Here is a 24,358-nt window from a genome sequence, read left to right as displayed (position 1 = left end):
GGATGTGAGAATGAACGATACAAGTAAATATGATGAGAAAAGGGTTTATTGAGTAAAAGCATTGCAAGAAGACATTTCAACATTTGGTCATATTTTATGATTCCCGTTGAATGCCATCAAAGGAGAATCCCTTATTCAGCGACGTCGGACTGGGTGGGAAAACAGAACAAAAATAAGTATTTACCCTGCCCAATTGAAAACCATGTTATGGTAAAATGTGGTTTTAAAAAAACGGCAAGTATGGTAATCTCACTACCTTTCCAGCATCGCGGCTCTTGGCCCTCAGCTTGTTGACCTGGGACTCAGCGATGTCAGCACGCTCCTGAGCCTCTTCCAGCTCATGCTGGACCTTCCTGAGTCTGGACATGTGAGTGTTGGCCTGCTCCTCCTGTGGAAGAAATGCCGTTAAAGAGAATATTCAGTAGAATATTCAGTGTGAAAACAGTATTTAAAATACAAGCACTCACAGCCTCCTCAGACTGTCTCTTGTAAGCCTTGACTTTCAGCTGAAGTTTATCCACCAGGTCCTGAAGTCTGTTCACGTTCTTCTTGTCTTCCTCAGTCTATAGAGATAAAATTGTGTATATTCTAATGTGTACTTTAAGAATTAGAGGGCTTCACTGATGATTTGTGTAAAAGAACAAACCTGGTAGGTCAGCTCCTTCACTCTCCTCTCATATTTGCGCACGCCTTTAACAGCATCGGCTCCTCGTCTCTGCTCGGCATCAACCTCAGATTCGAGCTCACGCACCTGAAGGGGGAGAAGTTTGTTGTTATTAAATGTAAAAGTTGATATCAGCTGTGTGTTGCACAGATACACTAAACATCACATACCCTAGACTCCAGTTTCTGGAGCTGCTTCTTGCCACCCTTCATGGCGAGGTTCTCAGCCTCATCCAGACGGTGCTGCAGGTCCTTGACAGTGACCTCCAGGTTCTTCTTCATCCTCTCCAGGTGAGCACTGGTGTCCTGCTCCTTCTTCAGCTCTTCAGCCATCATTGCAGCCTGAAATCATGGGTAGTGTCGTTGCAATTTAAAAAACCTTATTGGACTGGCTGTGATATCACTAAGTGGTGAATGCTACTACTCACATCAGTGATAGCCTTTTTGGCTTTATCCTCAGCGTTTCTTGCCTCCTGGATGGTATCGTCCACTTCACTCTGAATCTGGACAAGGTCAGACTCCAGCTTCTTCTTGGTGTTGATAAGGCTGGTGTTCTGATTTTCAGAAAGTGGACAGATGTATGTGTTACACATTATAAAGCAGGTATGGTATCGTAAAATTCATTTACAGTTATTGAACATGAACCTGAGAGTGAAGAAGTCCGACACGCTCACTGGCATCAACAAGCTCCTGCTCTGCCACTTTACGTGCTCTCTCTGTTTGCTCAAGAGCAGCTCTCAGCTCCTCAATTTCAGCCAGCATCAGGGTGTTTCTGCGCTCCACCATGGCAACCTGCTCCTTCATGTCCTCCTGTCCCCTGATAGCCTCATCAAGGTGCAGTTGGGCATCCTGACAGAAAGCAGACCTTTTAATTTCTTTGATCCTCAACTATTTTAATGCACTGGTTGTGAGCTCACCTTGAGTTGTCCCTGGACATTCCTTAGTTGTTTCTGGGCCTCAGCAGCCATCTTGTTGGCATGGCTCAGCTGAATCTCCATCTCATTGAGGTCTCCCTCCATCTTCTTCTTGATTCTCATGGCATCATTCCTGCTTCTGACCTCAGCATCAAGAGTGCTCTGCATGGAGTCAATCACTCTCTGGCTGTTTCTCTTGATCTGCTCCATCTCCTCGTCCTTCTCGGCCAGCTTCCTGTCAACCTCACCCTTGACCTGGTTGAGCTCGAGCTGAACACGGAGAATTTTGGCCTCCTCATGCTCCAGTGTGCCCTTCAGGGAAATGTTCATATTGTACTTTTGCACAGGTTTCATATAATCTAGTTGAAAATGCATTTGGTATGCCAAAGGGCATAAAATCAAGAGATTTGATTGGACTGTATTTACCTCTGCCTCCTCCAGTGCTGTCTGAATTTCAGACTTCTCAGTCTCCACAGTCTTCTTGGCCTTTTCCAGCTCATGGATGCTCTTTCCAGTCTCACCAATCTGTTCAGTAAGATCTGAGATCTCCTCTGTAATAGAATAAACACATTAAAATGAATCACTCTCTTTAGACTACTCATCATGTATTTAAGTATGTATTTAAAAAAGTGACAATTAAATTGTAAAATATTTACTTTTACTTTGATAGAGGCAAAGGCCTTTATTCAGAATGACTCACGCTGCAGGTTCTTGTTCTCCCTCTTCATGGTCTCCAGCTGATCAAGAGCCTCCTCATAAGAGTTCTTCATCTTGAACAGTTCAGTACTGAGAGAACGAGCCTCCTTCTGGGCTCCTTCCAGCTCTGCCTGACCCTCCTCAAACTTCTGTTTCCATTCTGCCAAGACCTGGAACATTTTAAATGATACCAGCATTGAAGCACCATCTTTCACTTTGATCATTTTGATTTTAATTGCTACTTCACCTTGTCAAAGTTCCTCTGTTTCTTGTCCAGGTTGGCAGCCAGGGCGTTTGCTCTCTCTACATCAATCATGAGGTCCTCCACCTCACCCTGCAGTCTCTGCTTGGTCTTCTCCAAAGAGGCACACTTGGAGTTCACAGCTTCAATGGACTCCTCCGCCTCCTGGAGACGCTGGGCGAGTTTCTTCCTGGAAGGGGCAAGGATTTATTAGTAGTTAGGATGAAACACAGTATGATGAATTATTATGGCCTGCAGTTGTAGTCTATGGCATCGAGTGACACATGTCATACTTTGCCTCCTCCAGCTCCTCAGTGCGCTGGATAGCATCAGTCTCGTATTTGGTCCTCCACTGTGCCACCTCACTGTTGGCCTTGGACATTCCTCGCTGCAGCTCGGCTTTGGCCTCCTGCTCCTCCTCAAACTGCTCTCTGAGCAGATCACAGTCATGGCGGGCAGACTGAACTGCATGGGCCAGGGCATTCTTGGCCTGATGAGTAATGCATAATCAAATTTAAATAATAACTCAGTTATTCCGTAAAGACTTCACATGTGATATATGTATTTGAATTTAGCCCTCAAACCTCCTCTTAAGAGAATTAAAGAGATTTTTGTGATTGTTCTCATACTGTATAGCTCTTCAGCAGGCATACATTTATCCATCACCCATCCATTTTCTATACCGCTTCTCCTCTTTAGGGTCGTGGCGGCATGCTGGAGCCCATCCTAGCTGACTTCGGGCGACAGGCGGGGTACACACTGGACTGGTCGCCAGCCAATCGCAGGGCACATATAGACAAACAACCATTCACACTCACATTCATACCTATGGACAATTTTTAGAGTCGCCAATTAACCTAACCTGCATGTTTTTGGATGTGGGAAACCGGAATACCCGGAGAAAACCCACCCATGGAGAGAACATGCAAACTCCACACAGAAATACCCAAGGGAGAATCAAACCCAGGTCTGGTATACATTTATAATAAGTATATAATATATAGTGATATATAAATGCTGAAAATTGCATACATGTAGGAAGCGTAGGTGACAAAAGACAAAAGAGCGTAATAAATTAATTATTCAAACTTTTAATACCTTCACTTCCTCCTCAGTCTGCCTCTTGAGCTCCTCAATTTGCTGAGTGTAAGCCTGCTTTCCCCTGGTCAGCTGGGAAACAAGGGCTTCCTTCTCCTCAAGCTGGCGTGAAAACTCACCTGAATGACAAATTGATATATACTTATATATACTCATATTTACTTGTATCATTCATTCTCATGTCCTCAAGTTTTGTTTGGAACTTAACATTGCAAATGTCATTACATTTTTACAAGACCTGTCTCACCATTCTCAGTTTGGAGTCTTGCTCTTTGAGCATTGATATCATTCAGCTGACGGACATGCTCATCATTTTTAGCTTTGAGTTCACCAAATTGGTCTTCAAGACTTCTGCACATTTTTTCCAAGTTGCCCTGTCATAACAAAAAAACAAGCAAACAAAAACAAATGTATTGTTAATATTAATAGCATATGATAATTTCAGTCAAACAAAGTCACCTCCATGAAATATACTCACCTTAGATTTAGCAACAGCCTCCATGTTGCTGGAGAGGTCATCAATCTCCATCTTGTACTCGCTCTTCTCCTTCTCCAGCTTCTGCTTGACACGCTGGAGGTTGTCGATCTGTTCTCCCAGCTCTGCAACACTGTCGGCTTGCTTCTTGCGGAGAGCGGCTGCTGTAGCCTCATGCTGCAGGGTGGACTCTTCCAGATCACGGCGCAGCTTCTGGAACTCAGCCTCACGTTTCTTGTTCATCTCAATTTGAGCGGCTGTTGCTCCACCAGCTTCCTCAAGCCTCTCACTGATCTCCTCCAGCTCTCTGGAGAGGTCAGCCCTCTGCTTCTCCACCTTGGCCCTTGCGGCCCTCTCAGCCTCAATCTCCTCTTCCAGCTCCTCAATACGAGCCTAGGTTTCATGATAGGGTTGCCAATAAGTGAACTACCCGAGACACAATTATTACTTTGATCTATCTTAAATCGTATAAATCGATCAATTTACCTGGAGTTCCTTAATCTTCTTCTGGAGTTGAGCACCAAGAGACTGTTCATCCTCAATCTTGCTGAGAAGTTGGCTTGTCTCAAAGTCTTTCCTTTGAGTAGATGGAGAAAATAAATGCTAAATTTCATTTCTAAATGCAAAAGCATTTGTTACATGTTTACGTGTATCACATACTTCTTGAGTTTTTCATCTGATTGCTGTTTGTCATTCTCCAGATCCATTATGGATTCCTGGGCCAGTTTCAGATCTCCCTCAAGCTTCCTCTTGGCTCTCTCAAGGTCCATGCGGAGCTTCTTCTCTTGCTCCAGTGAGCCTTCAAGCTGTTACATGACAGTTACTCATGTAAATTAGTTATGGCCTTGAATAAACAGTGAATAATATCAATTGCAAGTCAAATTTTTCATGCCAACAGAATGGCCTTCTTACATCATCCACTTGCTGTTCCAGCTTTGTCTTGGCCTTGGTCAGAGTGTTGACTTTGTCTTCCTCTGCCTGGAGATCATCCAGTGTTTGCTGGTGGGCCTCTTGGAGGGCTTTCTTCTCCTTTGTCAACTTGGCAATAGACTCATCTTGAGATGCCATCTCCTCTGTCAGGTTTTTCACCTGAAATATTGGGATTGCTTTAATATACTTGTAAACATTTTCCCTATATTCAATGCATTATTTCCAAATATTTATGTTAACGAGAATCCAAATAAACTGGAACCTTGTTTTCTGTGGCATGTTTCTCCTTCTCCACTTTAGCCAAGGTGAGTTCCAAGTCATCAATATCTTTCTTCAACTCTGAGCATTCGTCCTCCAGCTTCCTCTTCTTGGCAGTCAGCTCAGCATTAATTTCTTCTTCATCTTCCAGTCTCTCGGTTGTCTCCTTGAGTTTGGCTTCAAGCTGGATCTTGCTCTTAATGAGCCCTTCACACCTTTCCTCAGCATCTGAGAGGTTATCGGTTTCCTACACAAACCAAGAAATTAACAACTTAGCACAGTTAGTTTAGAGAAGGGGTTTGGCTAAACTTGTACATCTTACATACCGCTGCTACTTGCAGTTGAAGGTCATTCTTCTCCTGCAGCAGGGAAACCATCTTCTCCTCCAGCTCTTTCTTTTTGGCCAGAGCTGCAGCCAGGTCTGATTGCATCTTATCATAATTCTCCTTCATCTGCTGCAGCTCTTTCTCGGTCTCAGCACTTTTTAAGAGAGGCTTGATCTTGAAATACAGCTTCAGCCATGGCCAGTTTTTCACATTCATGAAGGAACGGACGTTATACTGAATACTGTAGATAGCTTCTCTGGAAGATAGATATACGTATATTTATGTGTAAATAATGAAGGTGATGCAGTAAGATAAAGGTCATGATAGGAAATAGTATAGAAATACCTCCTCTCCATCATCTTTACAAACTCCTTCCTCATAACATATCCTCTGCAGAGAGCCTGAGTCATGGTCACCAGTGCAGCCAGTTTCTCATCTCTCATCTCCTCCAGGGTACCCAGTAGACCAGCTTTGAAGAATACCTAGGTGGTCAGCATTTGAAAGAAATAAGCAATGAACAAATATGGATACAACAGGATATACTGTATGCACCAAATCTCTAGTTTCATATCCGGAAATGCACCTTAGTGTGCCCAAATCTGTACTGAGTGTGATCCACATCAATGGAGCCGAGCAGTTTCTCTGATGCCTTCTTGTTGTCAATGAACTGACCCTCAGGGATGACACTGGCATTCAATACTTTGTATCTGCAAGGGAAGGTTAGATGGTTATGTGTAACAATTAATATTCAAGTTTTGACCTGTTGTTTTACAACATAATAACTGAAGGTATTTTAACACATTCTAAAATTCACTTTACCTCTGCTTGAAATCAGCATAGAGGATTCTGCTGGGGAAGCCCTTTCTGCAGATTCTGATGCCCTCCAGCACACCGTTGCATCTCAGCTGGTGGATGACCAAGAAGTTCTCCATAAGACCTGCAATCATCAGTATATATTGCTTGTAATTATACTTTTGACAGTGCCTTCACCACATGCACCCTAAAACCAAGGTAAAGTTCCATTAACCTGGGGTCTTTGTTTCATTGGGAATCAGGCAGCGCACAAAGTGAGGATGAGTGCTCCTCAAGTTGGTCATCAGCTTTGCCAAGTTCTCCTGTGGATCATCAAAAAGATGATGGTAAGCAATATTTCTAGATGATCAAAGTTGAGATATTATACAAAACATACTCTGAAAAGAGCAGACACAGTCTGGAAGGAACCTCCCTTCTTCTTTCCACCACCCTTCTTTGCACCGGCATCTGTGTACCAAAACACAGTATGAGAAAAAGGCACACCTTTGCTATGTAACTCATACAATTAACTTTGTCAGTGGTGTTGAGCAAAAATATGGTTTTCTGACTTGGTTGACATTCTTCTGTATTATGCTAGTTTGAAAGGATCCTACAGAGGTACATATTTCATATCTTATTACCTTCAGCTGAAGCATGAGCTGCATACAACATGGCCAACAGTTTGTTTGCTGCCTTCTGGTAGAGCTGGACAACAGAGTCATTCAATGGGTCCTTGTTCTTGTCCAACCAGCCAGCAATGTTGTAGTCCACAGTACCAGCATAGTGAACCAGAGAGAAGTGGGCCTCAGCCTTGCCCTTTGCGGGCTTTGGCTTCTCAAAGGCTTTGGTCTTTCCAAGATGCTGATCATGCAGCTTGTTCTTGAATGTTGTATCAGAGGCCTTGGGGAACATGCACTCCTCTTCAAGGATGGAGAAAATGCCCATTGGCTGAAGTAAAATTAAAAAACACAAGTCATTTATAAGGCACAAGATTTGTCATAAAATGTATTTATGTCAGAGGGAATTGTCTCACCTTCTCAATAAGCTCAATGCAAGCAGCTAAGTCCATGCCGAAGTCAATGAATTCCCACTCAATGCCTTCTTTCTTGTATTCCTCTTGCTCCAGAACAAACATGTGTTGGTTGAAAAACTGTTGCAGTTTCTCATTGGTGAAGTTGATGCACAGTTGCTCCAAGCTGTTGAACTACAGCATACAGATGAATGAAGTCAGTGATCTATCTACATTGTACAGACTTTTCATAAAAATATATTTATGTGCCTCACATCAAAGATCTCAAATCCAGCGATATCCAACACTCCAATGAAGAACTGTCTTGGCTGCTTTGTGTCCAACATCTCATTGATACGGATGACCATCCACAAGAACATTTTCTCGTAGATCGACTTGCACAAGGCTGAGACAGCATTGTTCACCTAGATATTGAGAGAGATGTTAGAATAATAATTAGTTTTAAACAGTTTAACAGTTTATTTCAAGGTGGAAATACATTAACAGGAAATGTTCTTATTCTGACCTGGGGGACGGTTTGACCTTTGGTCACAAACTCATTTCCAACTTTGACTCTGGGGTAGCACAGTGCTTTCAGCATATCGGCAGAGTTCAGGCCCAGGAGGTAGGCAATCTTGTCAGCCACTAAGAGACAATGATTTGCCATTTAACTGTATGTAACTCTGATGATTTGTTTTCAAACCCCTCCATTGTCCTGAGAGATTATTGATCATTGCAAGTCATACCCTCAGTGCCATCAGGTTCAGCCTGCTCCTCACGCTGCTTCTGCTTGAATTTCATGTTGCCATGATGCATCACAGCACCTGTCAACTTGTAGATGCCAATTTTCTCCTCTGCATTGAAGCCCAGGATGTCGATAGCAGTCTGAAATACACACGAGTCAAGGTTATTATCTTAAACTTTGTGCCCAGTTTTCATCATTAAGAAACCTCAGTAATTGCAGTTGCATTGGATTTGAATAGTATCCTTACATCTGTTGCAATGAACTCTTCCACATCATTGATGCTCTTGACAGTGATTTCACCCTGACTGATCATTGGGTAGTCATAAGGGTTGGTGGTGATCAAAAGAGCCTCTGACAGGAATCAGAAACCATGGGTTAAATTCTCAGTCAATTCTTACAAGTGGGCCATTACAAGGCTGTAATATTGAAATATTATTTTTCCACATTTTATCATAATCATCATTTACCCAGCAGCTCAGGCTTGTGTCCAGTCATCAGCTGGTAGAAGATATGGTAGCTCCTCTCTGCGGACAACTGGAAGGTGACACGGGACTTCTCCAGCAGATCTAAGAGTAGCATATTCAATGTCAGACTTTATTATTGTATTTTTATTATTCTACCAAACATCAGCATTTAACGGTTTAAACTCACATGTTTCAATATCAGCAGAGGACAGCTTTCCACTGGAGCCAAAGTGAATCCTAATGAATTTACCCTAAAAAGAAGCAGACAACACCAGAAGCTTCTAGATTAGACCTGGGCAAAGTACGGATTGCGTGCTACATCTGGCCCTTTGCCTGTCCCTGACCAGCCTGCGTCAAGTTCATTGAAATTGAAACATAGTTAAATAAGTTGACTTAATGCATGGATTAGAACGACAATGCTTTTACTTTGAAAGTGTATTCTTTGTGTATGTACGTATGCCACTGACATCCACAGCCTTCGCATGTGAATATGTGCGTGCTCACACCTTTATCTTGAAGTTTACACACAATATCTGCTCATGGTAAAAAAAGAGACTTTTGCAGGATGCAGAGTTTTTAACAAATGATGGGCTGGTCTGTATTTATTTACTGAAGTCAGAGTGAAGGTGTGTGTTTAGTTTGTGGAAAACAGATCATTTTAAGGACTACAATTTAATCTACTATATATTACAAGAGAAAGAACAGAAAAAATCTATATAACAAAGAAAGAACACATGGAGAAATTAAAAAAACAGACTGATGATGAACAGGAAATCTGAAGCATTGGTAGCTATGCTGTAACAAACAACAGGGCTTTTTAAAGAAGTGGCATACATCCAGGGATGTGGCAGCCAAGACCAGCTATGCTAAAAACAGTGAGTCATTTGCATGTTCAGTCTGACTTTGATGGACTTGTTGAAGCCCAACAGAAACTGGATTTCTTTCACTGATAAAAAAAAAAAGAACGAAGAAACAGTAAATGAGATGGTTGTACTACAATCAAAATGGTTATGATTTAATGCTGGTCTTCCAAAATAATTCAATTTATGAACATGCACATTAAACATTTTGTTTACTGTTTTGAGAAATGTATGTTGAAAAAAATAATATTTATGCTAAGCTTATTTTCCATTGCTTAGTCATTGCATTTACTCTTATCAGTCATGTCCTGTCCAAAAAATAATACAATTCTGATTTTGTAAAAAAATAAAATTGATATTAAGCATAATTTAGTTCAGCCTGTTGGCCAGACCCTCCACAACATGTTCTCTTTTTCAGCTAGTACAACGTAAGCAAGTGTTTATTTTGACCAAATACAATTTGACAAAAAACCTTAAATTCATTTGATGTACTTACAAAACGGGATGAGTTGTCATTCCTCACAGTTTTGGCATTACCATAGGCCTCCAGCAAAGGGTTGGCTGCAACAATTTGGTCCTCAAGGGAGCCCTGCAAAAGACAATTTCAAATACATTAACTTCCTAACGTTTTTCCCATAATAGTTTCCGGTAGCCAAGTTTACCTGCATTTTGCCTGGTGTTGGTTCAGCCTTCTTGGCTCCAATAGCTGCAATTGTTGCAAAGTACTGGATGACACGCTTGGTGTTGACAGTCTTTCCTGCACCGGATTCTCCACTGAATTAGAAGATACAAAATAGCATGCTTTCACCTTACTTTACTGGATAACAACATTGTCTGGCGTTATGTACTATACTCACGTAATCAGGACAGACTGATTCTCACGATCTGTAATACGAACATAATTGACACACATTAGATTTTTAGCATTCCTTCAATATCTTTAACATAAATGTCTTGTTTTTTAGGTTTACCAGTAAGCATGAACTGATAGGCATTGTCGGAGATGGAGAAGATGTGGGGTGGAGCCTCAATCCTCTTCTTTCCTCTGTATGCTGCCACGCATGTAGCGTCGTACACAGGAAGCCACTTATAGGGATTCACGACAACACAGAACAACCCAGAGTATGTCTGTAAAAGCAGACATGAGACGTTAGCATTGTAAATAATTACATGTAAACAAAAAAAGGGTCCAATAATGTGGAAACTCACATAGATCATCCATGATGCATAACGCTCTTTGAGGTTATACAAAACACAAGGCTCGTTGAGGTGGGTCATCATGGCCATGTCCTCAATTTTATCGAACTTGGGTGGGTTTCTGGGGTGGATGTCATCCTCTTTCACAGTGACAGTCTGAAAAGAGATACAATATATATTGTTACTCCACAAAAATATGGAATTGTGTTTATTGGATACTTTTAGAGAGAATCTGCAACAACTAAATGCAGTATACTGTATACTGTATAAATATATTGTGCAAAATGAAAGAAACAAGAACATCATCCTATGATATCACAACTGTCCGACGTTTATCTTCACTGGAAGGTTGTTAGAAGACAGTACAAGTCTAGTCTTTGTCCAAGGAGTTGCCTTTCCTTACCTTTCCACCGTCCATTTCAATTGTGGCTTTACCACCTTCCCTCTTTGTGAGTTTACCCTTGAGGTACATCTCAGCGGGATCAACCACAAAGAAGGCACTTTTGGCATCAAAGGGAGCTGCCTGTGCCTCAATCCTCTCCTTCTCTGGCTTCCGCAGGTAAATGGCTGCGGGGCCATACTGCTCCATCTCCGCATCGGTGCTCATGATGGCACTTTAATGGAGACTGCAAAAAGCATGAGAATATCAGCGACTGGTTTTGCCTCCACATACCATCCTTCTATGCCGCTTTTCCTCACTAGGGTCACAGGGGTATGCTGGAGTCTATCCCAGCTGCCTTCGTGCGATAGGCGGGGTACAATCGCACGGCACATACAGACATATAGGCAAACAATCATTCACACTAAATTGTATCAATGGACAATCCTATGGACAATTCAGACTTGCCATTTAACCTAACCCACACACCAGGAGAACATGCAAACACCACACAGAAATGGCCAGTGGAGATTCGAACCCATATCTTTCAGAACTCCTGACTGTGTGGCCAACATGCTAACCATTAGGCCACCATGCGGCCGCCTCCACATACATATGCTAATTAATTTAATATTTACCTCTTCCCGTTCAAAAAAATGAATAGATGGCACTGTGTCCAGTGGAGTCTCACGATGCTGTGAACAGCAAAAGAAAAATTAACCAATTTGTGCAACAACCTCAATCAGTTTCTATATTAGGTCTTAGAATCTTAAATAGGTTTGAGAAATATATTCAGCTGAATCTCCTACCTGAAATTGATTTATATTAACATATACATAAAGGTATATTTGAAACAAGAGGAATTCAAACTGAAGCCAATGTCAGCACACTCACCTGTGTTGGAAGCCTATCAGTTCATGCAGTGGTCCAGGGCTGCCTCTTTTATAGAGGGTTGGCGTGCCTGGTCAGCACTAGTGTCTCACTCAATTTGGTCATGGCCCCTTATCTGCCTGTTGCCTATTTGGTGACTGCGACATTTGTAATTAGAATTTGAAAAATGTAGTGTGATGTTACAACATCTGCTTTAATAGGACTGATCCCTAAACTTCAACAATCTTCAAATGATTTAAATATACAGTAAAATATATGTATTATTTTATGTATTAAAACCCACTATGTGTTGACAATACGGTAAAATGACAAAGGACCTGCACATGTATAATACAGTTGAACTATGTACTATTGGCCATATAGGGTATAGGGAATAAATACATTACAGAGGGCAAGGCAAGTTTATTTTTACATCCAGTTTCATATAAAATGTGAGGAAATTAGTGAATAAAAAATATATGATGTGATTAAAAGGACAAATACAGAGCAAGATGCAATACACATACATTATACACGAACTGTATGCATGAAGAATATGTATTTAATAATAAAGGGACAAAAGTATTATCCCCCCAGCATTAGTGAGACAGTTAATGAGGTACAAATGTGCACCACTATGGATGTTGGACCATTGCTGCCTCCAAATGCAGGCAGGCTTGAAAGCGCTATCACGGCTCATATCCAATTATATCATTCATTACGTAGAACAGAATATTGTTTGTGTACACTTCCAATAAATGTATTTCTTGATTTAAAACACATTACAACATGTCAATAACATCAACCATCTTTAATCCGGGATAGCTTTGGGGATGACTGGAGGGCTCATTGGAATTCCACTGGTGTTAAATTGCAGGACACTTGCATGTTTGAGATCTCTGTGATGAAAGAAAGCCGTCCCCTCCCTCTCTGAAAAGATATACATATATTTCATTGGTGTCTTTCATAAAAAACTATTTTCTACCTCTGGCTGAAATGTATATGAACTCTTTAACCAAAATTCCCTTGTGTGCTCGCCAGTAAAGTATCAGCAGAAAACTGGTTTTGTCTATAAACTACATCAGTAAACTTATACGTCTGGATTATAAGTAAGAATGCGCATCACATATATTCACATCATATTCCATTCCGCCTTGCATCACGTTTAATTTTGGAAACGCACCCAGACATCTGTGGTCTTCGGTTACCTGTATGGGCACATCTTGTGCATCTCGTATTCCTGTAATAAAATTAAAGATGCGGTACTACCCATACTTGCTCAGTGACCAACTATGTGTGTCCCAAAATGGATAAGCAAACACTTGGCAACTCATTTGAGATCATGCCCAAAATAAGTTCCACTCAAGTCAAATGAACTTAATCCACTTGCTACATATGATACTGTAAGGAGCTGACATCTGTTAAAGTTGCATGATGCATTTGATTTCCTGCAGAGCCCAAAGACATACAACAATGTGTTTTTTTCTCATTTTTGTGAGCTTTTTATGCTCCAATTTAAAGACCTAAAGGACCTAAAATCACTTTATTGTCTATGCATTTCAAAAGCACCCACTTTTACAGTTTGTCTCATTTTAGATATTGCCTCAGTGTTGCCACTGTAAGGATTCCACATAGAGCTCTCACTGCATCGTAGTAGTAATACAGACTTGTCAAATACTATGTGAAATATGTAATCATTACAATGGGATGTGTATTTAATTTTCATTTTAGAGCCATTAAGTTATATTAGATTATCCCTTCAACTGAAGTTTTTAAATATTATACACCATTCTACTTAGTTAATTTTAAAAATTGCATTGTTGTACGGACCAGTCCGGGGTGTACCACTCCTCTCACCCGAAGTCAGCTGGGATAGGCTCTAGCATACCCTTGCGACCTTAGTGAGGATAAGCGGCATAAAAGATGGATGGATGCTTGTACGTAAGTTGTAACACAATAAGCTCAACAGGGTTCTTTTCATAAAAACAATGTTGCCAGAAAAAGAATACAATGATTCGAGATTGTGATGACAAGTATATTCTTTATTGAAATGTTGAGGAACCCTTAATCATTTGGTCCATATTTTATGAACTCTGTTTAAAGGCCTCTGCATGGTGACTCCTACTCAGCATCAACCTAAAAAAGAGAACAGATCAACTCAGAAGGTGTTAATTCATGAATGAAAGGAACACCTTAGATTAGCCATTAGGGTTCAAGTTTGATTCACAGTAACAACAATGCACAACAAATTTACCTTTCCGACTTCACGACTCTTGGCCCTCAACTTGTTGACCTGGGACTCAGCAATGTCAGCACGCTCCTGAGACTCCTCCATCTCATGCTGGACCTTCCTGAGCCTGGTCATATGAGTGTTGGCCTGCTCCTCCTGTAGTTAAAGAAATATAATGTATATACAGTCGCTATTATGCTATATCGTTGGGCATAGTAAGTGAACGTGACTAAACTTACAGCTTCCTCAGCCTGTCTCTTGTACGATTTAACTTTCATCTGTAGTTTATCCACCAAATCCTGAAGTCTGGTCATGTTCTTCTTGTCCTCCTCAGTCTGCACAGATAAAAAATTACATTGTCAGCAACGAGAAATAGATGAGCTAGGAGGTTATTGGTTGTATTGAGTTAGTAGTTACTTGGTAGGTCAGCTCCTTCACTCTCCTCTCATATTTGCGGAGTCCTTTAATAGCATCGGCTCCACGTCTCTGCTCTGCCTCAACTTCTGATTCTAGCTCACGCACCTATAGGGAACATAATTTACTGTATCTACTATATTTTCAATATGTAAATAGAAATTAACATTATTTCTTTATCACACTGACAGTGTCATATGGAATTGGATGTATAAGGTTACAGTTCCTACCCTAGACTCCAGTTTCTGAAGCTGCTTCTTGCCACCCTTCATGGCGAGGTTCTCAGCCTCATCCAGACGATGCTGCAGGTCCTTGACACTGACCTCCATGTTCTTCTTCATCCTCTCCAGGTGAGCACTGGTGTCCTGCTCCTTCTTCAGCTCCTCAGCCATCATGGCAGCCTGAAATCACGCAAACTGTTTAACTCTAAGTAAGCTCTTCCTCACCAAGTACAGTACACGGAATTGAGTTGATGATCAGCAACAATATCAGTTGTAATTGAACTGTCTTTGGCCACGCACATATTTTAAGGCTTTTAGTAAGGTCTCTGACAGAAAAAATGAATTACTGCAAGTCATAAGGAAAATATTAAAGGCATACTGCATCACTGTAAAACTCAGGAAAAGATGGTAACTCACATCAGTGATAGCCTTTTTGGCTTTCTCCTCAGCATTTCTTGCTTCCTGGACAGTATCCTCTACTTCACCTTGAATCTGGACAAGGTCAGATTCCAGCTTCTTTTTGGTGTTGATAAGGCTGGTGTTCTAGATATGAAAAGGCGTGTTAGATTCCTTTTATATCATATACTGTGTGTCTTATGTTTGTTTTACAAGCACATTTTGGTTTGAATTACTGAACACAAACCTGAGAGTGAAGCAGTCCGACACGCTCGCTGGCATCAACCAGCTCCTGCTCAGCCACTTTGCGTGCTCTATCTGTTTGCTCAAGAGCAGCTCTCAGCTCCTCAATTTCAGCCAGCATCAGGGTGTTTCTGCGCTCCACCATGGCAACCTGCTCCTTCATGTCCTCCTGTCCTCTGATAGCCTCATCAAGGTGCAGTTGGGCATCCTGACAAAAGCAAAGAAAAAAAATCATTTCTATGCAATAATCACGTGTCTATCAGCATTTCTAGTGCAATGATCTTAAGATCACCTTGAGCTGACCCTGGACATTCCTCAGTTGTTTCTGGGCCTCAGCAGCCTGTCTATTGGCATGGCTCAGCTGAATCTCCATCTCATTGAGGTCTCCCTCCATCTTCTTCTTGACTCTCAGGGCATCATTCCTGCTTCTGACCTCAGCATCAAGAGTGCTCTGCATGGAGTCAATCACTCTCTGGCTGTTTCTCTTGATCTGCTCCATCTCCTCGTCCTTCTCGGCCAGCTTCCTGTCAACCTCACCCTTGACCTGGTTGAGCTCGAGCTGAACGCGGATAATCTTGGCCTCCTCATGCTCCAGTGTGCCCTGAAAGGAAAGTCCATATTGTAGTTTTGTTTACCCAGGTTTCATGTCATCCAGTTGAGTAAATGCATTTGGGATTCCAATGGCATCAAATTAAGAAATTGAAAAGATTAAAACTTTGTATTTACCTCTGCCTCCTCCAGTGCTGTCTGAATTTCAGACTTCTCAGACTCAACAGTCTTCTTGGCCTTTTCCAGCTCATGGATGCTCTTTCCAGTCTCACCAATCTGTTCAGTCAGGTCTGAGATCTCCTCTGTATAATTATAAACACAATAAATTCTCAAAGTGAAAAAACTTGAATCATTCTCTAATAATGGTATTTGAAGTGAACTTCTGTTGAAGTCAAAGTTAAAACCTATGTCAGTTGAAATTGTGATATTCTTGTATACCAACGAAGCAAAACAAGAGATTGTAATTCATACAATGTTCATCCACTTGTGAATAACTCACGCTGCAGGTTCTTGTTCTCCCTCTTCATGGTCTCCAGGTGATCAAGAGTCTCCTCATAAGAGTTCTTCATCTTGAACAGTTCAGTACTGAGAGAACGAGCCTCCTTCTGGGCTCCTTCCAGCTCTGCCTGACCCTCTTCATACTTTTGCTTCCATTCTGCCAAGACCTGGAAAGTTTTACATGATTAGCAAAGAAGGACTGTGTTTCACTTGAATTACTTTTATCTGAATTGTTGCATTACTTTGTCAAAGTTCCTCTGTTTCTTATCCAGGTTGGCAGCCAGGGCGTTAGCTCTCTCTACATCAATCATGAGGTCCTCCACCTCACCCTGCAGTCTCTGCTTGGTCTTCTCCAAAGAGGCACACTTGGAGTTCACAGCTTCAATGGACTCCTCCGCCTCCTGGAGACGCTGGGCGAGCTTCTTCCTGGAAAGGGCAAGGATTTATTTTGCCTCTCTGCAGCTACTCAGCTCCTCTGAAAATGCTCTGAATGAATATGTCAAAAGCTGAATGATGTACTGTGTAAATGCCATACTTGGCCTCCTCCAGCTCCTCAGTGCGCTGGATAGCATCAGTCTCGTATTTGGTCCTCCACTGTGCCACCTCACTGTTGGCCTTGGACATTCCTCGCTGCAGCTCAGCTTTGGCCTCCTGCTCCTCCTCAAACTGCTCTCTGAGCAGATCACAGTCATGGCGGGAAGACTGAACAGAATGGGCCAGGGCATTCTTGGCCTAGTCAACATAGATGGAAATGTGAAATTCTGAATGTGAGTTTAAAAATAATGAAAGCAATTATTTGTTTATTTGTTTCTTCTTTGTTTTCATGTTCCAGGTATATAAGATCAAATCAATTAGTACTTTATCAAAAAAAGTACTTTATCTTATACCTTCACTTCCTCCTCAACAAGTCTCTTGAGTTCTTCAATCTGCTGAGTAAAGGCCTGCTTTCCCCTGGTCAGCTGGGAAACCAGAGCTTCTTTCTCCTCAAGCTGGCGTGAATACTCACCTGCAAAGAAAAGTGGCAATGGGTTATTAAAAATATAAAGAAACACTATGTTGGTGGATATCTTTGCTGTCATACCATTCTCAGTTTGGAGTCTTGCCTTGTGAGCATTGATATCGTTCAGCTGACGGACATGCTCATCATTTTTAGTTTTGAGTTCTGCAAACTGGTCTTCAAGACTTCTGCACATTTTTTCCAAGTTGCCCTGTCATAACAAAAAAACAAGCAATGTTGTATTGTTAATATTTAGTATTTGATCATTTCAAACAAAGTCACCCCCATGAAATATACTCACCTTAGATTTAGCAACAGCCTCCATGTTGCTGGAGAGGTCATCAATCTCCATCTTGTACTCGCTCTTCTCCTTCTCCAACTTCTGCTTGACACGCTGGAGATTGTCGATCTGTTCTCCCAGCTCTGCAACACTGTCGGCTTGCTTCTTGCGTAGAGCGGCTGCTGTAGACTCATGTTGCAGGGTGGATTCTTCGAGATCACGGCGGAGCTTCTGGAACTCAGCCTCACGCTTCTTGTTCATCTCAATCTGAGCGGCTGTTGCTCCACCAGCTTCCTCAAGCCTCTCACTGATCTCCTCCAGCTCTCTGGAGAGGTCAGCCCTCTGCTTCTCCACCTTGGCCCTTGCGGCCCTCTCAGCCTCAATCTCCTCTTCCAGCTCTTCAATACGAGCCTAGGTTTCATGATAGAGTTGCCAAAAAGTGAACAACAGGGGACTACAGATGGAAATTAGCTGCAAGCTAAATCTGGTGCACTACCTGAAGCACAATGAGATCACCTAGTCTATCTTCAATGTAATACACTAATCAATTTACCTGGAGTTCCTTAATCTTCTTCTGGAGCTGAGCCCCTAGAGACTGTTCATCCTCAATCTTGCTGAGGAGCTGGCTGGTCTCAAAGTCTTTCCTTTAGAAAGTAGAAAGGTAGGAAAAAAATAATAAAAAAAATTTGCTAATTTTCTCACACAGGACAAACTTGTGTGTGAAAGGCAATATTTGGTATTACATACTTTTTGAGTTTTTCATCTGATTGCTGTTTGTCATTCTCCAGATCCATTATGGATTCCTGGGAGAGTTTCAGATCTCCCTCAAGCTTCCTCTTGGCTCTCTCAAGGTCCATGCGGAGCTTCTTCTCTTGCTCCAGTGAGCCCTCGAGCTGTTGGGAAATGTTGATTTATGTATATTTGTAGAATGTAACATCAGTTCATATACTCAATTAACTTGAGGGGAAATGTTTTCTTACATCATCCACTTGCTGTTCCAGCTTTGTCTTGGCCTTGGTCAGAGTGTTGACTTTGTCTTCCTCTGCCTGGAGATCATCCAGTGTTTGCTGGTGGGCCTCTTGGAGGGCTTTCTTCTCCTTTGTCAACTTGGCAATAGACTCATCTTGAGTTGCCAGCTCCTCTGTCAGGTTTTTCACCTGAAATATTATAATTAGTTTTAGTGCAATTTATTTATTCCATATATGTTGAATGTATTATTGTGATTGAAAGATAATCATAAATAAACTTGAACCTTGTTTTCTGTGGCATGTTTCTCCTTCTCCACTTTAGCCAAGGTGAGTTCCAAGTCATCAATATCTTTCTTCAACTCTGAGCATTCGTCCTCCAACTTCCTCTTCTTGGCAGTCAGCTCAGCATTAATTTCTTCTTCATCTTCCAGTCTCTCGGACGACTCTTTGAGTTTGGCCTCGAGTTGGATCTTGCTCTTAATGAGCCCTTCACACCTTTCCTCAGCATCTGAGAGGTTCTCGGTTTCCTACATATTAACCAAGAAATCATCTATTCCATTAGAGAATGTATTTACAACACAGCTTTTTCCAAAGCATGTACACAATAGCATCTAAACAATAAAAAAAAATCTTCTTTCAATGTTAGTATACTGTATAAGCTATAAGCAGTGGCAAGCTGTGTGTCATACTTCGTACCGCTGCCACTTGCAGTTGGAGGTCATTCTTCTCCTGCAGCAGGGAAACCATCTTCTCTTCCAGCTCTTTCTTTTTGGCCAAAGCTGTAGCCAGGTCTGATTGCATCTTATCATAATTGTCCTTCATTTGCTGCAGCTCTTTCTCAGTCTCGGCACTCTTTAGCAGAGGCTTAATCTTGAAGTACAGCTTCAACCATGGCCAGTTTTTCACATTCATGAAGGAGCGGATGTTATACTGAATACTGAAGATAGATTCTCTGGAAGACATACACGCTGGTTTTGTATTTGGTTGTATGTAAATATAAACAACCACTTTCATAATAAATTGTTCAGTCATACCTTCTCTCCATCATCTTTACAAACTCTTTTCTCATAACATATCCTCTGCAGAGAGCCTGAGTCATGGTCACCAGCTCAGCCAGTTTCTCATCTCTCATCTCTTCCAAGGTACCCAGAAGACCAGCTTTGAAGAACACCTGAGTTTGCAAGTCAGTATTTGAACACAAACAGAGTAGATGCAAAAGAAGACATTCACCTCTCAAGTTTTATGATAATATCATATATGGGAATGCACCTTTGTGTGTCCAAACTTGTACTGAGTGTGATCCACATCAATAGAGCTCAGCAGTTTCTCTGAAGCTTTCTTGTTGTCAATGAACTGACCCTCTGGGATGACACTGGCATTCAATACTTTGTATCTGTGCGATAAAGTGTTATATAATCAGTTATGTACATTTTTCTTGTAATATACGTTAATTTTTTGTTTTCCTTCATTGTAGTGCTATTAATATTCTGAAATTTACCTCTGCTTGAAATCACCGTAGAGGATTCTGCTGGGGAAGCCCTTTCTGCAGATTCTGATGCCCTCCAGCACACCGTTACATCTCAGTTGGTGGATGACCAAGAAGTTCTCCATAAGACCTGCACATAAATAAATACCTCTGTTTCAATTCTGTCTTTCCTTTTAGTGCTTAAAATTCAGGAAAATGGCACCAAAAAAAGACACACCTGGGGTCTTTGATTCATTGGGAATCAAGCAACGCACAAAGTGAGGGTGAGTGCTTCTCAAATTGGTCATCAGCTTGCCCAAGTTCTCCTGTGAGGGGAAATATTATAATTTTAACAAATATCAAATCCAAATAATGGAACATCATAAAAAATACCGTATTTTACATTACCCTGAAAAGAGCAGAGACAGTCTGGAAGGAACCACCCTTCTTCTTTCCACCTCCCTTCTTTGCACCAGCATCTGGGTATCAAAACACAGTAAGCATGAGAAAAGTCACGCCTTTGCTCTGTATCCCATACTTTTAACCACCGACCATCTGTTTTCTAAAGTCCAATTAATGAATGAACATGCTACCAAACATCAGCATGAGTTTCATACCATCAGCTGAAGCATGAGCTGCATATAACATGGCCAACAATTTGTTTGCTGACTTCTGGTAGAGCTGAACAACTGAGTCATTCAATGGGTCCTTGTTCTTGTCCAACCAGCCAGCAATGTTGTAGTCCACAGTACCAGCATAGTGAACCAGAGAGAAGTGGGCCTCAGCCTTGCCCTTTGCAGGCTTTGGCTTCTCAAAGGCTTTAGTCTTGCCAAGATGCTGGTCATGCAGCTTGTTCTTGAATGTTGTATCAGAGGCCTTGGGGAACATGCACTCCTCTTCAAGGATGGAGAAGATACCCATTGGCTGTGAAGAAATTATTTAAGTAAAAAATATGTAACTTTATCCCCAAAAAGTAAGATTTGTCTTCTGCTTGAGGGAATTGTCCCACCTTCTCGATAAGCTCAATGCAGGCAGCCAAGTCCATACCGAAGTCAATGAATTCCCACTCAATGCCTTCTTTCTTGTATTCTTCTTGCTCCAGGACAAACATGTGATGGTTGAAAAACTGTTGCAGTTTCTCGTTGGTGAAGTTGATGCAGAGTTGCTCCAAGCTGTTAAACTAAAGCATACGGATACATAATTAATCAATGCATGCACACATGTGATTCATCCACCCTTAAATATTGTCTTGTAACTCACATCGAAGATCTCAAATCCAGCGATATCCAACACTCCAATGAAGAACTGTCTTGGCTGCTTTGTGTCCAACATCTCATTGATACGGATGACCATCCACAAGAACATTTTCTCGTAGATGGACTTGCACAATGCTGAGACAGCATTGTTCACCTAAAAATGCAATTTCATTTTAAAATGTCTCCAGGTTCCATAAAAATGTTGCTATTTTTCCAGCTTTAATTAAAACACTATGTTCCTGACCTGTGGGACGGTCTGACCTTTGGTCACCATCTCATTGCCAACTTTGACTCTGGGATAGCACAGAGCTTTCAGCATATCAGCAGAGTTCAGACCCGCAAGGTAGGCAATTTTATCAGCCACTGATTAAGAAAAAGAGTATCGTAGTTTATTCATCCATCCATTTTCTATGCTGCTTCTCCTCATTAGAGTCGCGGAGGTATGCTGGAGCCTATCCCAGCTGACTTCGGGCGACAGGCAGTGTACACCCTGGACTGGTCACCAGCCAATCACAGGTATAGTAGTTTAATAGTCATTTTTAAAAAACCCTGCAACTCATATAAAGTAGACTTTGTTACCCTTGGTACAGTTGTTAGAGATATTGCAAGTCATACCCTCAGTGCCATCAGGTTCAGCCTGCTCCTCACGCTGCTTCTGCTTGAATTTCATGTTGCCATGATGCATCACAGCACCTGTCAACTTGTAGATGCCATTTTTCTCCTCTCCACTGAAGCCCAGGATATCAATGGCAGTCTTAAACACAAGAGCAAAAGTTTGTTGCAATATTCTGTATATGCCATTTTTGTAAATATCATTGATCAACACTTTACATCTGTTGCAATGAACTCCTCCACATCATTGATGCTCTTGACAGTGATTTCACCCTGACTGATCATTGGGTAGTCATAAGGGTTGGTGGTGATCAAAAGAGCCTCTGAAATTTTATAAATACAATAAGGAATCAGTCGTTTGCAAGTTGCCACAATTTGACTATACTGTATTTACTAAATTTATAGTTCATAAAATTTTCAAAAATTTACCCAAGAGTTCCGGTTTGTGTCCAGTCATCAGCTGGTAAAAGATGTGGTAACTCCTCTCAGCAGACAACTGGAAGGTGACACGGGACTTCTCCAGCAGATCTAACAAGAACATATTAAATGTCAGGTTGCATTGACTGGCAAAGGTAAAATTTAAAGTGTCGTATTTAACCTATCAACACAGGAAGCAAACAAAAGAAATCACTTACATGTTTCAATATCAGCTGAGGCCAGTTTGCCAGTTGTTCCGAAATGAATTCTAATGAATTTACCCTAAGTGTACAATCAGACATCAGAAAGATGTGTCATTTTTTTACTCCAACTGAAATTTTCAGTGTCATTTATTTTTCATAAAAATTGTACAACTTACAAAACGGGATGAGTTGTCATTCCTCACAGTTTTGGCGTTACCATAGGCCTCCAGCAGAGGGTTGGCTGCAATGATTTGATCTTCCAGGGAACCCTACACGGGAATTAAAATGCTCTCAACAAAAGCCTAGAACTACAGCAAAGACAGCAGATTATCTCAGTCTGCACTCATTTTTTAATTTCCCCTTGCATATTCTAAAAATAATCGGCCTTTGTTTACCTGTATCTTGCCAGCAGTTGCAGCTGGTTCAGATTTTTTGCCTCCAGCCACTGCAACTGTTGCAAAGTACTGGATGACACGCTTAGTGTTGACAGTCTTTCCTGCACCGGATTCTCCACTTGAGGTGTGTGTAGGGGAGGGCGGGGGGGAGGAGTACAAAAGTAACAGTGAGATTATGTTGTGTTCGGTACTTTCTGAGGTTTTTCTGTTCAGCGGTGTTAAACTCACGTGATAAGGACAGACTGGTTCTCACGATCTGTATTTGCAAGAAAAAACAAGTTAATAATAAATGCATTTTTGCTTTAAAAGTTCAATGTCGTCTTACCAGTGAGCATGAACTGATAGGCATTATCAGAGATGGAGAAGATGTGGGGTGGAGCCTCAATCCTCTTCTTGCCTCTATAGCCCACAACAACCTTAGCGTCATACACGGGAAGCCACTTGTAGGGGTTCACCACGACGCAGAACAGGCCGGAGTAGGTCTGGAGAGACATTACATTGCTGTCATAAAACACACTGCATACAGTGCGACAAACTCCAACTTCACAGACTGTAAATGCAGAACATCGGTGCAGACTAGCTCAGTTTTTACACTCACGTAGATCATCCATGATGCAAAACGCTCTTTGAGGTTATACAACACGGCAGGCTCGTTGAGGTGGGTCATCATGGCCATGTCCTCAATTTTATCAAACTTGGGAGGGTTCATGGCGTGGATTTCATCTTCTTTGACTGTGACTGACTGCATAGAACATGAAGTAAACCTAAATACAATTTTCTATTATATGGGCATCTTTCACTTGAAGGGTCTGATAATATATAATATCCTATAATGATCCATTTTGGATATTAGAAGTCATTCACCTACCTTACCATCAAGTGTCTCGACTGTGGCTTTGCCACCCTCTTTCTTGACAAGTTTACCCTTGACGTACATCTCATCTGGAACAGTGACAAAATATGCCGTTTTGGCATCAAATGGAGTATTCTGAGCCTCGATCCTCTCCCTCTCTGGTTTGCGGAGGTAAATTGCCGCAGGCCCAAAGCAGTCCATGTCCTTGTCCCCCATGATGGCACTTTATTTGGGTCTGAAACAAAGACTATACATTACTTTCAATATATACATTTTAATATATTGTAAATAATATTGGTATTATCTATTTATTTAGTAATCTCATGTCACACCTCACTTAATCCAGAATTAGAGGCACAGTATCTTCGGTGGTCTAAAAATAGAAATAAAAGCACTGTAGAAATGATCATTTAATGGTTCACAAAAATAACGATATCACGGATT

The 24,358-nt window shown here is 41.4% G+C and overlaps 2 protein-coding genes across 3 annotated transcripts in view; one reads left to right on the top strand and one right to left on the bottom strand.

Annotated features, from left to right (window-relative positions):
- Window positions 1-51: 51 nt before the first annotated feature.
- Window positions 52-24,289, bottom strand: LOC129171425 (uncharacterized). Its single transcript, XM_054760068.1, is given in 78 exon segments — window positions 52-149; window positions 257-388; window positions 468-565; window positions 568-751; window positions 835-1,005; window positions 1,092-1,217; window positions 1,309-1,512; window positions 1,581-1,889; window positions 2,004-2,128; window positions 2,278-2,443; window positions 2,521-2,704; window positions 2,808-3,004; window positions 3,613-3,731; window positions 3,860-3,986; window positions 4,091-4,480; window positions 4,574-4,664; window positions 4,748-4,893; window positions 5,000-5,176; window positions 5,280-5,522; window positions 5,602-5,857; window positions 5,947-6,083; window positions 6,185-6,308; window positions 6,421-6,538; window positions 6,629-6,716; window positions 6,791-6,861; window positions 7,035-7,341; window positions 7,427-7,597; window positions 7,678-7,827; window positions 7,929-8,047; window positions 8,149-8,287; window positions 8,395-8,498; window positions 8,615-8,713; window positions 8,799-8,862; window positions 9,968-10,060; window positions 10,134-10,245; window positions 10,329-10,356; window positions 10,443-10,557; window positions 10,681-10,824; window positions 11,072-11,282; window positions 14,040-14,053; window positions 14,172-14,303; window positions 14,387-14,482; window positions 14,565-14,669; window positions 14,792-14,962; window positions 15,200-15,325; window positions 15,426-15,629; window positions 15,714-16,022; window positions 16,148-16,272; window positions 16,470-16,635; window positions 16,711-16,894; window positions 17,004-17,200; window positions 17,356-17,474; window positions 17,550-17,676; window positions 17,767-18,156; window positions 18,299-18,389; window positions 18,493-18,638; window positions 18,726-18,902; window positions 18,998-19,240; window positions 19,410-19,665; window positions 19,748-19,884; window positions 19,983-20,106; window positions 20,212-20,329; window positions 20,417-20,504; window positions 20,587-20,657; window positions 20,796-21,102; window positions 21,188-21,358; window positions 21,439-21,588; window positions 21,679-21,797; window positions 22,050-22,188; window positions 22,266-22,369; window positions 22,476-22,574; window positions 22,682-22,745; window positions 22,843-23,179; window positions 23,290-23,317; window positions 23,387-23,543; window positions 23,660-23,803; window positions 23,930-24,149; window positions 24,247-24,289. Coding segments are annotated over 77 exon segments (11,793 nt in total). The 5' UTR covers window positions 24,131-24,149; window positions 24,247-24,289; the 3' UTR covers window positions 52-131.
- Window positions 16,972-24,358, top strand: part of xab2 (XPA binding protein 2) — a 22,514-nt gene continuing 15,127 nt past the window's right edge. The window contains exons 1-4 of one of the 2 annotated variants that reach the window (XM_054759740.1): window positions 20,280-20,296; window positions 20,377-20,462; window positions 21,652-21,777; window positions 21,865-21,950. The gene's annotated coding sequence lies outside the window, so the exon portion shown is untranslated. Of the gene's footprint in view, window positions 20,463-21,651; window positions 21,778-21,864; window positions 21,951-24,358 lie in introns of both variants that reach the window. The other variant, XM_054759739.1, reaches the window with a different exon arrangement.

Source organism: Dunckerocampus dactyliophorus, chromosome 18 (genome assembly GCF_027744805.1).
Source record: "Dunckerocampus dactyliophorus isolate RoL2022-P2 chromosome 18, RoL_Ddac_1.1, whole genome shotgun sequence".
NCBI lineage: Eukaryota > Metazoa > Chordata > Actinopteri > Syngnathiformes > Syngnathidae > Dunckerocampus > Dunckerocampus dactyliophorus.
This window is presented reverse-complemented; position numbering and strand designations above follow the sequence as displayed.